We start from the raw sequence: 16397 nt of genomic DNA on the forward strand, positions 1-16397 counted from the left end.
AATGAAATCGTTAGCTAGAATTCAATTATTTTCATAATTAATAAAATGCTTTTTAGGAATTCAATTATTTTCAAAAAAATTTAATAAAATTCCACACAGACATTCAATTATTCTCAAAAATTTTAATAGAATTCTTTGTAAAATTTAATTTTTGTTTCGCAATTCAATGATTTTCAATATCTACTATTTTCATAAAATTTCCAAACTGAATTCAAGTATTTAAAAAATCTTTTGTAAAAATTTTCTTAAGAATTCAATTCTTTTCATGAATAATAAAAATTTCTCAGGAATTCAATTATTTAGATTAGAATTTGCATAAAATTAGTCGAAAGAAATGAATAATTAAAAAATTGTTATAAAATTCTTCGCAGGAATTAAATTATTTTTATAAATATTGAAAATCTTTTACATGAATAATAAAATTCGTTGCAGAAATTCAATTTATTAGCAGGATAAGAAAGAAGTTTAATTTTTTTATGAAAATTAGAAAAAAGTCAGGAAAATAAAATATAGAATGGAATTTTTGTCAGTTTTGTGAAGTTTCTAAAATGAGTTTTTTTGGTCTTCAAGTTTAATTTTTCGATATCTTCTTTTTTACTCCTTTTCTTAGTTTGAAAGCTACTTTCTGCTACTATTTACTACTTTTTTTAGTTTGGAAGCTACTTTTTGCTACTATTTACTACTTTTTTTAGTTTGAAAGCTACTTTTTGCTACTATTTACTACTTTTTTTTAGTTTGGAAGCTACTTTTTTAAAATTAATTATCGAGTGCGAAAATCTGAAAGCAAAAAAAATACTTGCGCCGAGCAGATTTGATTTAAAACCTATTCAAGAAATTAGCATTCAAGGTCTTGTAGTCAAAGCGTAAAAATTCGAATAGTTGCTACTTCGGTAAAAAAATAAAAAAAAGAAAATATTTATTCTTCTTGACACGTTCCTTAGACAATTATTCAAATAAATTGTTTACGATTTTGACGACATCAATCAGGATTTTGATGCGATTATATAATATAAAATATGCAAATAAAAGCGAAATATTATCTCTGAAAGACATGAGAGAGAAAGTTAATATACATAAATAGGGTATGGGATAAAATTTTGAATGCATGATGTATTGAAGATTATATGAAAATAGAGTAATAATATGATCGCACATAAAGATCTTACACTATAATCACCGAGGGTTATCTGAAACAGCGCCATCCAAGTTGAAGGATAAGAATAATAGAGGGTCGACTTCACCCCTGGAAATCCTTTATAAAGAAAGTGAAACGACTGAGAAAATCCAAATAATACAATCGTGTATATGATTCCAAATGTTAGCATATCTCCCGTGATCATACTGTAGATCATTGTGACAAATGGTCCAGTCAGTCGAATCGCCCTGTCAATGACAAAAAAAGACACACACTTAAAATTAGGTTTTCTTCATAAATGTGCAAATTATTCTCTTTTCAGAATTGTTACAAAAATTGAAATTTTTTTACGCCCTGATTTCTTTTTTAGCTTTGTGCCACTAAGCACTAGATTATTTAATTTACACTCACAGGTTAATAATTTTTTTTATTCAACATTTTATAGAACCTTTTTTGAAAAAAAATAATTAATTTCTTTTATTTTAGTTTAAATGCTACCAATGGCACTATTTCTTAAATAAAGATTATAAATATCAATTTTTATTATTAAAAAAAAATAAAAAATTAATTTTAAAAATTAAAATTAATTAATTAAGAAATTAATTTTAAGAATCTAAAAAAATTGGAGACGATAAAAATCAGGGTTGCCACAAAAATTAAATTTTCTTTTTCCCTGATTTCCAAAGAAAATTTGAACTTTTTCCTTGGCCCTAATGAATATTCTGATTCACTTCCAAAATTAATAGATAATCAAAAAAAAAATGTTCTATTACAATTATTTACAAATTTCTTCAAAAGTAAAATTATTCGAAAACATCAATAACTTCTTTTTTAAATAAATATTTAATCATTATTATTTTTCTATAGAAATTAAGATTTTCAAAAAATTCAAATTTAAACCTTTTGAAATTCAATAACTTTTATAATAATTTAAATTTCCATAAAATTTTTCAAAAAAAAAATTAAATTACATACAAAAATGTTAATAAAATCCTTCGCAAGAATTCAATTATTTTCAAAAGTAATACAATTTTTCACATCAATTTAATTATTTAAAATAAATGTAATAAAATTCATTGTAAGAATACAATTATTATCAGAAATAATAAAATTTTTTTTAGGATTTCAATTATTTTTAATACAAATTTAAATGAATTTCTCGAAAAATGGAATTATTCTCTTAAATTTTTTGTAAGAATTTAATTACATTTCACGAATATAATGAAATTCTTTGTTGAAATTCAAATATTTTCACAAACTACTTTTTAAATAAAAGTTCTCAAAAGAATTCAATTATTTTTAAAGAATCTAATAAAATTCTTTACAAGAATTCAATTATTTTCAAAAATAATAAAATTCTTCACAGGATTTCAATTATTTGAAAGAAATGTAATAAAATTCATTGCAGGAATTCAATTATTTTCATAAAGAATTTTATTAAAATTTCCAAAAATAATTCATTCCTGTAAAAAATTCGCAGAGATTCAAATAATTTAGAAAAAATTAAATAAATTTCTTGACATAAATTAAAAATAATGAAATTCTTTGCTGATCTTCAATTACTTACAGAAATTTCAATAACATTTTCCTCAAGATTTTAAATATTTTCGTTAAATAATAAGAATCTTTCCAGAAATTCAATTATTTTCAAAAATCATAATAAAATTCTTCGCAAGAATTCAATTATTTTCATAAATATCAAAATTTTCGTAAAATTTATATATTATAAAAAAAAAAGATCTGATAAAACTTTTTCGTAGGAATTCAATTATTTTTTATATAATTTTTATAAAATTTCTCGACAAGATTCAATTATTTTTTTAAGTTTTAATGAAATTCTTCGAAAGAATTCAATTCTTTTTAAGAATTTTAATAAAATTTTTAAAATTAATTACAACAATGTCTTTAAAGATTAATTACATTTTTCGAGGAATTCCATTAAAATTATATTAAAAATAATTGATTTTATTATTTAAGCACATCTTCAATTACTTACTGAAATTTTAATAAAATTTTTCGCAAGAATTTAAATATTTTCGTAAAATAATAAAAATCTTTGCAGATATTCAATTAGTTTCATAAATCTTAATAAAATTCTTCGCATGAATTCAATTATTTTCATAAATGAGACAAGATTCAATTATTTTTAAAATTCTAATGAAATTCTTCAAAAGAATTCAATTCTTTCTAAGAATTTTGACACAATTCTTTATAAGAAGTAAATTATTTTCAATACAATTTTAATTGAATTTCATGAAAGAATTCAAAATATTTTAAAATAATTGAATTATCGGGAAGAATTTTATAAAAATGTTTTTAAAAAATTGAATAACTGTTAAAAATTACATTATTTATGAAAATAATTGAATTCATGGGAAATTTTTTTTTATTTATGAAAATAATTAAATTTTTTCGTAGAATTTTATTAAAATAATAATGCTTTTAATATTTAATTATTATCTAAAATTGTAACTAAAATTCATGTTTATAACAATTTTTGTTAGAAAATTCTACGAGAATTCAATTATTTAAATACAAAAGTGAAAAAATTATTGAATAAATAAATGTTTTTCAAAATTGAATTCTCATAAAGAATTTTATTAATAAATTTTTAAATTATTGAATTTTTTCGACGAATTTTAATAAAAATTTTCAATGAATAATGAGTTTTTTCGAGGTATTCGGTTAAAGTTGTATTAAAAATAATTGAAATTCTATAATGAATTTTATTATTCATGAAAATAATTGAATTTCTGCGAAGAATTTTAGTAATTATAAATAATAAATAATTTATTAAATAATTAAATGTTTGTTAAAATTGAATTCTGATTAAGAATTATATAAAAAATTTTTTAAATAATTGAATTTTTTTACGCCTTTTAATAAAATTTTTAATAATAATTATACACTTTTCGAGGTATTCGATTACAGTTGTATTAAAAATAATTGAAATTCTCCAATGAGTTTTATTATTTATGAAAATAATTGAATTATTGCGAAAAAATTTGTAAATAGTTGAATTTCTGTGAAATTTTTATTATTTTCGAAAATAATTGATTCTCGGAGAAGAATTTTATTATTTTTAAAAATAATTGATTCTTGGAGAAGAATTTTATTATTTTTAAAAATAATTGAAATTTTGACAAGAATTAAAAAAATTTTTTAAACATAATTGAATTTTTGCAAACATTTGTAAATTCTAAAATTCAATTCTTTTAGTGTTTTTAACTAAAATTCTTCTATAAATCCATGATTTTCAATAATTAATTAAAGTTATATTAAAAAATTAATGAAAACTAATTATGAACCCTGCAAATTAATTTTTTTCCACTACTTGAATAAAAATCCCTGACTGTTTTCTGATTTCCCTGACCTGTGGCAACCATAAAAATATCAAAAAAGGAAAATAAATTAAAAATTGAATTAAAAAAAAAAAAATACTGAAAATAATGGATGTTTTAAAATAGGAGGTTACATATGAGTAATTGTGTTTAAATAAATGAATAATTTAATATGAATACATTCGAATATGACTCTCTGTAAAATTAAATTAAAACAAAGAGTTTAAATTTAAAAAGAGGACTTAAAATATTAAAATATGTGTCTCGAGTGATCAGTAATTGCAATATTCATAAAAACGTATATTTATAAAAAAATTCTTCAACTTTATATATACAATTTCTTATATTATTTATAATGTCTTTTTTTGCAAACATAAGATGATCTCTTTTTTGCACATTTATAAAAAAATAAGTCGAGCCCTTACGAGAATTCAACTTTTTACTTTGAAATACCTATATTATTAAACAGAAGCTTTCTTGGCTAAAAGAACTTTTCCAGTTATACCAAGTTTGTAATATTGTTTGAGAAATGAAATTGGAATATAATACAGGATAACTTTCTTTTTATGAAAAATAAAATACTTTACGTATACGTTAAATCAAGCGGGTTTTATGTAATTTTTTTTTTTTTAATTTATATAATATATATGTGAAAAATTGGTTCAACGGCAGAATGCTTTGACATATTTTTAACAGTGTATACATAAAGAGGGAAATCACTGTGAAATCTTGATAAAATTCGCATGGATAATCATTATAGAATTTCAAAAGCATATTTTAAACGTCAATTAATGATTCATAAAAGGAACGTGTTTGTTTATAATATGTATTAATTATATTATTTATCCATTCGTTTGTATTTTTCTAAAGAAATATTTTCTAGGAAATTCTTTTTATTTGCCTTATTGTGTTAAAACTTTTTGTTAAAATAAAATTTATAAAAAAAAACTGGACCAAACTAAACGAAAAAAGCTACCGTTAATTTCTTCAGTATGTTTTTTTTCATAATACAATCGAAAAAATTCTTTCTTTAAACAAAAATCGTGTTTTTATTTTATTCCATTAGAAATTTCATCTACAAAACTAAGTTTCTTTGGGTTTTTTTTTCCAATTTTCATTGATGAATTTGAATTAGTGTAAAAATATTTTTTTTTAATACTTTCCCAACTGTTTTGTTATTCCGAACCGTAGTTTACATATTCATAGATTTTCATTGTCTTTATTCAAAAATCTTTAGTTTTTAATTTTTACTTATTATTTATATTATCAAGTTAACTAGTTCAATTTTTTAATTTTTTAATTTCTAATTTACATAAAGAAATAACATATTTTGATTTCAAACTATAAAAATTATTAATATTCTACAGAAGAATTTTTTAATGGTATGTTAAGTCCGGTTCCGCAAAAATTACTGAATTTTTAATGAATAGAAAAAATAAAAATAATAGTGAACAATTCTGATTTTCAAAGATTTTAATTTTGAATTATTGCGAAGAAATTTATTAAAAATTTTTTTAAATAATTGAATTTTTTTGGAAAATGTTACTTAAATAGTAACTTTAATAAAAATCCCAGGACTTTTCTCTGATTTCCCTGAGTCGAAAATAAATTTTTTTATTTTATTATTAAAAATATAATTTTTTTTTCGTTTTCTTAAAAAAAAAAAAAAAAACATTTATAGCGAAAAAATAAAAGTATTTCTGAATTTTTCCAGACGTATTTTACGGTTTCTGTTTTTGTGACACGATCAATCGACTACTTTCAAATATACAATATGTATACGAAATAACATTCATATCACACCTGTATATGAATTTTTTTTGTTGCGGTAAGCAAAATCAAAGAAAATATGTATAGCAAACAAACAAATAAAGCAGCACTTTTGAAATGTATATGGAAAGCAAAAATTTCGTAAACAGAAATAATATTGAATTTCGAAAATTATCAAAAATATAATACTTTCAGAATTATTTGCAACAGCGACATAAATTAAAGAAGTTTTATAAGAATAATTATTCTCGCAATAAACTAATTATATCGATATTTTTAAGTTTCTTCATTAATTTCCATTTTCGAAGAGAAAAATATTAAAAAAGTAAAATTATCTTTCTTACATGGAGATTTTAAAAACTTGACATTTATAATAACCGACAGATAATCTTTAAACTGTCTAAAAGCATTGTCTTTTTTTTTATTAATGGAAATGGATAATTAATTTTTAATGTCCCGAAATTATATTCTCTTGAAATCCAATTATTACATTTAAATATTATATTATGTATTTAAAATACATCAAATAATCTCTCTGTGTTTGAATTAATAATTGATTTGATATAGTAAAACGTCTGTCGCTAATGGAAATAGTTAAAATAATGAATAAATTATTAATTAAATTAACTTTTAAATTAAACTGACATTTTTTGTAACTGCTTCAATTAGTCAAATTTGATCAATTTGCCAAATTAAAATTCTTGTCAAAATTTCAATTTTCATCATGAATAATAAAATTTTTTCTCCGAAATTAAATTATTTACAAAAAAAAAAATTCAATAGAATTTTTGACAAAATTTCAATAATTTTAAAAAATTTTCCTAAATTTAATAATTTGTAATATGTACAATTTTTATAAAATTGTCCAAAAGAAATCAATTATTTAAAAAATTTTAATAAAATTCTTCGAAGAAATTCAATTATTTTTTTAAATTTTCACGAATGTCTCGTCAACAATTCAATTATCTTTACAAATAGCAAAATTTTTAGTCAAAAATTCAATTATTTTCAAAAATTTATAAAAATCTTTGCAAAAATTCAATTACTTTCAAAAGTTTTTTGCATATCAATAATTTTCAATATTTACTATTTTCATAAAATTTATCAACAGATTTAATTATGGAAAAAACTTTTTCATACAATTCAATTATTTTCATAAATAATAAAATTTCATTTACGAATTCAATCATTTTCATCGCAGAATTTCAAATATTTTTAATACAAATTTTAAATAAATTTCTTGAAAAATGCAATTATTATTAAAAATTTTATTAAAACTGCAGGCAAGAAGTCAATTTTAAGAAACATTCAATTATTCAATAAAACAATAAAATTCGTTGAAATAATTCAAATATTTTCATAAATAACATTTAATTCGTCGAAGAAAATCAATTATTTTCAAAAATTTTTAAGTAATTTTGCAAAAAGATTCAATTAGCTTAATAAACAACAAAATCACATAAATTCTTCCTATAAAATCAATTATTCTAAGGAATTTTAATAAAATTCTTGTCCAAAATTCAATTATTTTGATAAATATCAAAATTCATGACAAGAATTCAATTCTTTTCAAAAGTAATAAAATACTTTGCAGAAATTAAATTATTTCCAAAATTTTTTTAAAATTCTCGTCAAGAATTCAATTATCTTTATAAATAGATGGGAAAATTCTTCTCAAGAATTAAATTATTGTCAAAAATTTTTCAAAAATTCTTCTCAAGAAGTCAATTATCTTCAAAAATTTTAATAAAATTCTTCTCATGGATTCAACTGTTTGCAAAAATTATTATTTAAATTTTTCTCAGGAATTCAATTATTTTTAAAAAATTTAATAAAATTCTTTAAATAGTTTTCAATTATTTTCTAAAATTGTTATAAAATTCTTTAATATAATAAATTTCATTAAAATTTTAATTAAATTCCTCTTAAAAGAAATTAAATATTTTCAAAAGTTGTTAATAGAATTCTTCGTAAAAATTAAATTTTAAAACCTTTTAAAAATTCAATTACTTCTAAAAATTCATGCGACAATGCTTTTAATGTTCAATTATTTATTATCTAAAATTTTTATTGAAATTCATTTTTAAATCAATTTTTATTAGAAAATTCTACGAGAATTCAATTATTTACATACCTACAAAAATGAATAATTTATTGAATAATTGAATGTTTCTTAGAATTGAATTCTCATAAAGAATTTTATCAACAAATTTTTGAAGAATTCTAAGAAAATATTTAAGAATTGAAACATTTTTTGAGGAATTTTATTAAAATTGTGTTCAAAATAATTGAAATTCTGCTTTGAGTTTTATTACTTTATGAAAATAATTTAATTCCTAAAAATAATTGAATTTTTACGAAGAGTTTTATAAAAGTTTTTTAAATAATTGATTTATTCCAATTCTTTTTTAAATAATTGAATTTCATGTTAAATTTTTATTATTTATGAAAATAATTAAATGCCCTAGTAGAATTTTATCAAATCTCTTTTTAAATAATTGAATACTTTTGGGTTAATAATTGAATACTTTTTCAATCTATAATTGAATTTTGGAAAAGAATTTTGCAATTTATAAAGATAATTGAAATCCTGATAAGAATTTAAAAATAATTTTGATTTCTGTGAAAAATTTTATTAAAATTACTAAAAATAATTGATTATTTGGAAAGAATTTTGATATTTATCAAAATAATTAGATTCTTTCGAAGAATTGCGTTTAAACATTAATGCAAAAGTAAATAATTGAATTCTCCTTAAGAATTTTATTAATAAATTTTTAAATAATTGAATTCTTTTGACGAATTTTAATAAAATTTTTAAGAATAATTACATTTTTCGAGGAATTCGATAAAAAATTGTATTAAAAATAATTGAAATCCTGCGATGAGTTTTATTATATATGAAAATAATTGAATTTCTAAAAGAAATTTTGTTGTTTATAAAAATAATTGAATTCAAAAATTTTAATAAAATTCTTCTCATGAATTCAATTGTTTTCAAAAATTATAATTTAAATTCTTCTCTGGAATTCAATTATTTTTAAAAAATTTAATAAAATTCTTCAAAAAGTTTTCAATTATTTTCTAAAATTGTTATAAAATTCTTTAATATAATAAATTTCGTTAAAATTTTAATTAAATTTCTTAAAAGAAATTAAATATTTTCAAAGGTTGTTAATACAATTCTTCGTAAAAATTAAATTTTAAGAAACATTCAATATTATTTATTTTTTTTTGTGAAAAATTAATTTTTTTTGAAAAAGTTTAATTGAATAATAATTGATGTTATTGATTTAAAGTAGAACTTTTGTTAAAAATTCTAGAAAATGTTAATTGAATTGAAATGATGCAAATAATTTTGAAGAAATTACAGTAACAATATTCTTATAATAATAAAATAATTATTTTGTCAGTCGATCATCTTTAATTATTATAAAACATAAAGAAGTGGATTACTCTTAAGTCTTCGACTCGAAATTTTTTTTTTTTTGAAACTTTGTAAAGAATTTTATTAAAATTTTTGAAAATAATTGACTTTTTGGTGAAAAATTTTACTAACAATTAGTTACTTTTAACAAATTCAGATTCAGAGATAAGCGAAATTGGTATATTACTATAAATTTTTTCTTATTTGAATAATTCATTCGAATAACATGTTTTGCCTATACGAGAGTAGAGATAGTATCGAAACTTTTTGAACGGATCAATAAAAAAAATTTTTTTTTTTGTTGATTCAAGCAAATATAATAAAATATGATGCTTTTAGCTCGATATGGAAGAATTTGAAATTATAATTTTTAAATATTGAATAAGACGATATGCAAAGGTGTAAATTTGGCCAAAGATTATGAGGGGCCGCTTTAAGTTACTGGGTCAGCGAATATCGATACCTTCTGTTGAAATAATTCTTCCTATATGCGACTCCTTCTCTCATCTCGAGGTTCCTTGCGCGTTTATATACATATGTATAGAGTAAATAAAAAAGCCCTGGGTCTGCGTCTGATCGAGCAGTGAAAAGGGGGTTTTATGGTAGGATAAAAATCCTCTAACCACTTTTTTCCCATTTTCTCTTTTCGGCAAAGTACTTTCCTACTTACATTACGTTTCTCTGCCAATAAAGGCAATGTCGACATATTTCTCGAGCCGTCCAAGAAAATAGTTCCCCTCCATTCTCTACTGCAAGCCTACACTACACCGCATCTTTTATAAAATAGTTTCTTATATCAAATCTTTTTTTAATAAATTTCCCCAATAATCTTTTATTATATCGCAATAATCTTGTACAGCTATAATGCAAGGCGGACAATTTTCATTTTCAAATTTTCCGATATATACTTTTTTTATTCTCATCAAATATTTCCTTATTCCCTTTTTAATAATAATAATAATAATAATTAGATTATACATCGCATAATCCATTTTTCTTTATATAAAATATTCCTACGACACAGTTTTCTTGAAAGCTCGCTTGAAAGCTCGCTTGAAAGTGAGCTTGAAAGTCTCAAATTGATACTAAAGTGTATCAATTTGATATGTACAAAAATTTAGATCTAAATGATTCTATATAATCATAAAAAATCAAAAAATGTTCCATACATGTGAATATAAAGAGTTATGAATTTGATCGTAACGGATACTTTGTTGAAAACTGCGTGAAACATTTAAAAATGAAAAAAAGAATTGTGATTTTTGATGAAGAATACAGTGGACATGACGTATAATAAAAGACTGCGAGTATTTTCATTAGGAACGTGTGATTACATGTGAATGAACTGAAAAGGTAGTTAAACATTACATTCACGTTTCACACATATGTCACATGCTTCAAAAAGCACTGCTTCTCAGCGCACTGGACTTTCTAGAACATTGTGCGAAGTTATGATTCTCGTAACGACATTCTGACACCATCCAGAAGTAAGAAGTTCATCAAAGTGTCGTTACAGTGAGATATCAAAGTCCAGAAATGTTTCCACAAAAGACTTGGACACATTTTTATATATATTTGTGCAAAAGTTGAGCAGAAAAATTCTAATTTATCAAAAAATAAATGAACACGATAAATCGAATTAGAAACTTATATAAATATTAAATTCAACGAATAGGGTTTGTAGAATTAGGAATATTGACGAAAATCTTGAGATTCAATATGGAGTCGCTACTCTCCACCTGCGAACGCCAAGGTCACCGCCAGATGGCAGTTCACTTCTTGGAATTTATTTATTTCTTGGAATTTTCCCGCCATCTGGTGGCGACCTTGGCGTTCTCAAGTGGAGAAATAAAACCACCATTTTATCACCCAAAAACTCTTTTATAATTAAAAAAAAATCAATAATTTAAATTGCGTTTTTGATGGACATCTTATATCCGAAAAAGTGATTCACTTACAGGGTTGCCACAAATATTTAATTTTATTTTTCCCTGACTTTTCCCTGATTTCCAGAAAAAATTTTCACTTTTTCCCTGACCATAAAGAATATTCTGATTCACTCTAAAAATAATTATTAGATACTCAAAAAAACATCCTATTACATTTACTTACGAATTTCTTAAATTGTAAAATTATTCGCAAACATATCAATAACTAAACATTTTTAAATAAGTATTTAATTATTATTTTTCCATAGGAATTAAAAATTCTTCAAAACATTCAAATTCAAACATTTTTAAAATTAAACAACTTATAAAAATTTTAATTTCCATAAAATTTTTCAAAAAAAAAATTAAATTATTTTACAAAAATTATAATAAAATTCGTTGCAAGAATTAAATTATTTTCATAAATAATAAAATTCTTCACATGGTTTCACTTATTTTTAATACAATTTTAAATGAATTTCTCGAAAAAAAATTATCTTCAAAAATTTTTTGCAAGAATTAAATTACCTACATTTTACAAATAATGAAATTCTTCGCTGAAATTTAAAAAATTTCAAAATTTACATTTTTAATACAAGTTTTCAAAAGAATATAATTATTTAAATAAAATGTAATAAAATTCGTTGCATAAATTCAATTATTTTTTACAAGTAATAAAATTTTTCACATGAATTCAATTATTTAAAAAAAAATTGATAAAATTCGTTGTAAGAATTCCATTATTTTCATAAATTATAAAATTTTTCTAAGGATTTCAATTATTTAAAAAATGTAATAAAATTCGATGCAGGAATTCAATTATTTTCATAAATAATAAGATTCTTTACATTATTTCAATTATTTAAAAAAAAATTTGAAAAAATTCATTGCAAGAATTCAATTACTTTCATAAATTAATAAAATTCTTCACAGGATTTCAATTATTTTTAATACAATTTTAAGTAAATTCTTCGAAAAATGTAACGATTTTTAAAATTTTTGTTAAAATTCTTAGAAACAATTCAATTATGTATTTTTAAAAATTCATACTATAATGCTTTTAGTATTCAATTATTATCTAAAATTTTAACTAATATTCATTTTTAAATCAATTTTTATTGGAAAATTCTACAAGAATTCAATTATTTAAATAGAATAATAAATAATTTATTAAATAAATGAATGTTTTTCGAAACTAAATTATCATAAAGAATTTTATCAACTTTGAATTTTTTCGAGAAATTTTAATAAAATTTTCAAGAATAATTAAATTTTTCGAGGAATTCGATAAAAAATTTGTATTAAAAATAATTGAAATCCTGCGATGAGTTTTATTATATATGAAAATAATTGAATTTTTGTAAAAGATTTTATTATATTTATGAAAATAATTGAATTATTGCAAAGTTTGCTTAGAATTTTATCAAAATTTTTTTTTAAAATAATTGAATTGTTTTGAAAATTTTTTTTAAAACTGTAGATATTGAAAATCATTGAATTGAGAAAAATTTTTTGAAAATAATTGAAATTTTGCAAAGAATTTTATTAAAATTTTTGAAAATAATTGAAATTCGGAGAAGAATTTTATATATTTTTAAAGATAATTGAAATTTTGACGAGAATTTAAGAAAATTTTTGAATATAATTGAATTTTTGCGAAGAATTTTATAACTTTTTGAAAGTAATTGAATTTCTGCAATCATTTGTAACTTCTTCAAAATTCAATTTTTTCCATTTACTTAAATAAAAATCCCTGACTTTTCCCTGACTTCCCTGACCAATTTTACTTTCCCTGACTTTTCCCTGAATTCCCTTATTTCCCTGACCTGTGGCAACCCCGACTTATTATTATTTCAGTTTTATGGAGTTCTCGGGACGTAATTGAATAAAAAATTAAGAGTAAAATTTTAATATAATGTTGTCTTCGTTTCTCCAATAAATCTGACTTTGGAAATGCAAAATTTATAAAGCGTCAAATTGTAAAGTATTTTCAGTAATAAAATATCTATTCTTTTTATTGTAAAACTGTCAAAATATAAGTAATGAATGAAGAAAAATTCTTGTTTTTTTAGATTATTATTTCCATTTTATGATTCTTATTTATTGAAGGGCTTTTCATTCGGTATTTTTTTTTGTGATTGACTTACACAAGGAGAGATTCTTTATTTGATTAGAAGTTATTGGAGGGTCTTGACAAAGTTCTTGACCTACCTTGAACTAATTTTTTTTTTTTATGATTTAAGTAAAAGTTTCTCTCTCTTTCTCTCTTTGAATCAGATATTTGGGAAGCGGTGATGAAGAGCCTTAAGCAATACAAGAACGCTATTGACTTAGTCGAAATTCGTCTCAAAGACGACCTACTTACATTTGACCTGGGTTTTGTCACGTTTTAGCACCTCACTAGCCAAAATCGATATAACAGCTAATTGTCACGCACGTATATATAGTCGACAAGAAAAAAAATATTCTATAATTTTTTCATACAGTCGGTGAAATATTTAATTTTTTATTTATTATCAAAAAAGAAAATATATATTCTCATTTTTTTATTCAAGTTTACAAATTATCAGATATAATGATTAAATAATTTTGAACAAAGGACAATCATTTGTGAAAAAGATCATTTTTTTTAAATTTACACTACTTTAAGTTTAAATCTACTAATATTTAAATTAAAAAAATTAACCTTAAAAATTTTAATAAAATTCTTCAAAAAAAAAGTTCAGAAAGTTTTAATAAAATTTTTTGATAATATTCAGAAAATTTTAATAAAATTCTTAATTTTAAATTCTTAATTCTTCGAAACGATTCAATTATTTTCAAAAATTTCTGGAAAATCTTTCGCGAGAATTGCATTATTTTCATAAATAATGAAATTCTTCGATGAAATTCAAATATTTTCAATATCTACTATTTTAATAAAATTTCTCCCAAAAAATTCAATTATTTAAAAACAAAATTAATAAAATTCAATGCAAAAATACAATTACAAGGAATATTAACATTTTTACAGGAATTGAATGAATTGAATTACAATTTTCAAGAAAATTTTACGAAAGAAATCAATTATTTCAAAATATTTTATAATAAAATACACTTTAAAAGAAATTAATTATTTTCTTAAATTATTTATAACACTTGTTTATAAGAATTAAATTATTTTCATAAATAATCAAATTTATCGCAAGAATTCAATTATTTTTAAATAAAATTTTAATCAAAATATTCGAAATAATTGAATTATTATTATTTTAACTTTAAATAAAATGATTCAAAGAAATTCAAATATTTCCAAAAAATTTTCATAAATTCCTTCTCAAGAATTCAATTATTTTCACAATTAAACTTTTTCACTGCAATTGAATTATTTTTAAAAATTCAATAAAATTCGTTGCAAGAATTCAATTATTTTCAAAGATAATAAAATTCTTCGGAGGATTTTAATTAATTTTAAGACAATTTTTAAAGAAATATATCGAAAAATTGAATTATTATCAAAAATTTTAGTAACATTCTTCGCAAGAATTGAATTATTTTCAAAATAAAATTTTTTTACAAGAATTCAATTATTCTTTTAATTTTTCATAAAATAATTCAAAGAATTTAAGTTATTTACAAAAATTTTAATAAATCCTTCACATAAATTCAATTATTTTTACAAATAATTAAATTTTTCACTACAATTCAATTATTTTAAAAAAATTCAATAAAATTCGTTGCAAGAATTCAATTATTTTTACAATTAAAAATTTTCACAAGAATTCAATTATTCTAAAAAAAATTCAATAAAATTTGTTTTAAGAATTCAATTATTTTCAAAGATAATAAAATTCTTTATAGGATTTTACTTATTTTTAATACAATTTTAAAGAAATTTCTCGAAAAATTTAATTATTTTCAAAAATTTTAGTAAAAATCTTCACAAGAATTCAATTATTTTCGCAATAAAAAATCTTACAAGAATTCAATTATTCTTTTAAATTTCCATATAATGATTTAAAGAATTTCAATTATTTCCAAAAATTTTAATAAATTACTTTGCAAGAATTCAATTATTTTTAATACAATTTTTTAAAATTATTTGAAACAGTTTAATTATTTCTTTTAAATTTTCATAAAATTCTTTGAATTATTTAATTGTTTTCTAAACTGTATATATATAAGAATTTTTCCTAAGAATTCAATTATTTTCCCAATAAAAAATTTTACAAGAATCCAATTATTCTTTAAAATTTTTTTTATGAAATGCGTTGCAACAATTCAATTATTTTCATAAATAACAAAATTCATCTCTAGAATTCAATTCTTTTTAATACAATTTTTATTAAATTATTTGAAATAATTGATTTATTGTTTTAGATTTTAATAAAATTTTTTGAATTATTTAATTTTTAATTATTTTTAAAGCTATTATAAAAATTTTTCGTAAGAATTCAATTATTTTGATAAATAACAAAATTCATCTCAAGAATTCAATTATTTTTAATACAATTTTTTAAAATTATTCGAATCAATTTAGTTATTTCTTTTAAATTTTCATAAAATTCTTCAAACTATTTAATTGTTTTCTAAACTGTATACAATAAGAATTTTTCCTAAGAATTCAATTATTTTCATAAATAATAGAATTCTTCACAGGAATTCAATTATATTTTTAATACAATTTTTATTAAATTTCTGGAAACAAATTTAATTATTTTTAACATTTTTAGTGAAAAAAATATTTTCAAAAATTCAATTGTTTTTCTAACTACAATTCTTTTTAGAAATTCAATTTTTTTCATAAATAATAAAAT

General features: G+C 20.3%; 1 protein-coding gene across 4 annotated transcripts in view; it reads right to left on the reverse strand.

Moving 5' to 3' along the window:
- The window catches only part of LOC122498536, a 90527-nt gene that overhangs the window by 35383 nt on the left and 38747 nt on the right, over positions 1-16397 (reverse strand). For all 4 annotated transcript variants that reach the window (XM_043606307.1, XM_043606309.1, XM_043606308.1 and 1 more), the window contains one exon: positions 1167-1383. In XM_043606307.1, the coding sequence (XP_043462242.1) occupies positions 1167-1383 (217 nt within the window). The remainder of the gene's footprint in view (positions 1-1166; positions 1384-16397) is intronic.

This window comes from Leptopilina heterotoma, unplaced genomic scaffold (genome assembly GCF_015476425.1).
Source record: "Leptopilina heterotoma isolate Lh14 unplaced genomic scaffold, ASM1547642v1 Lhet_152, whole genome shotgun sequence".
Taxonomy (NCBI): Eukaryota; Metazoa; Arthropoda; class Insecta; order Hymenoptera; family Figitidae; genus Leptopilina; species Leptopilina heterotoma.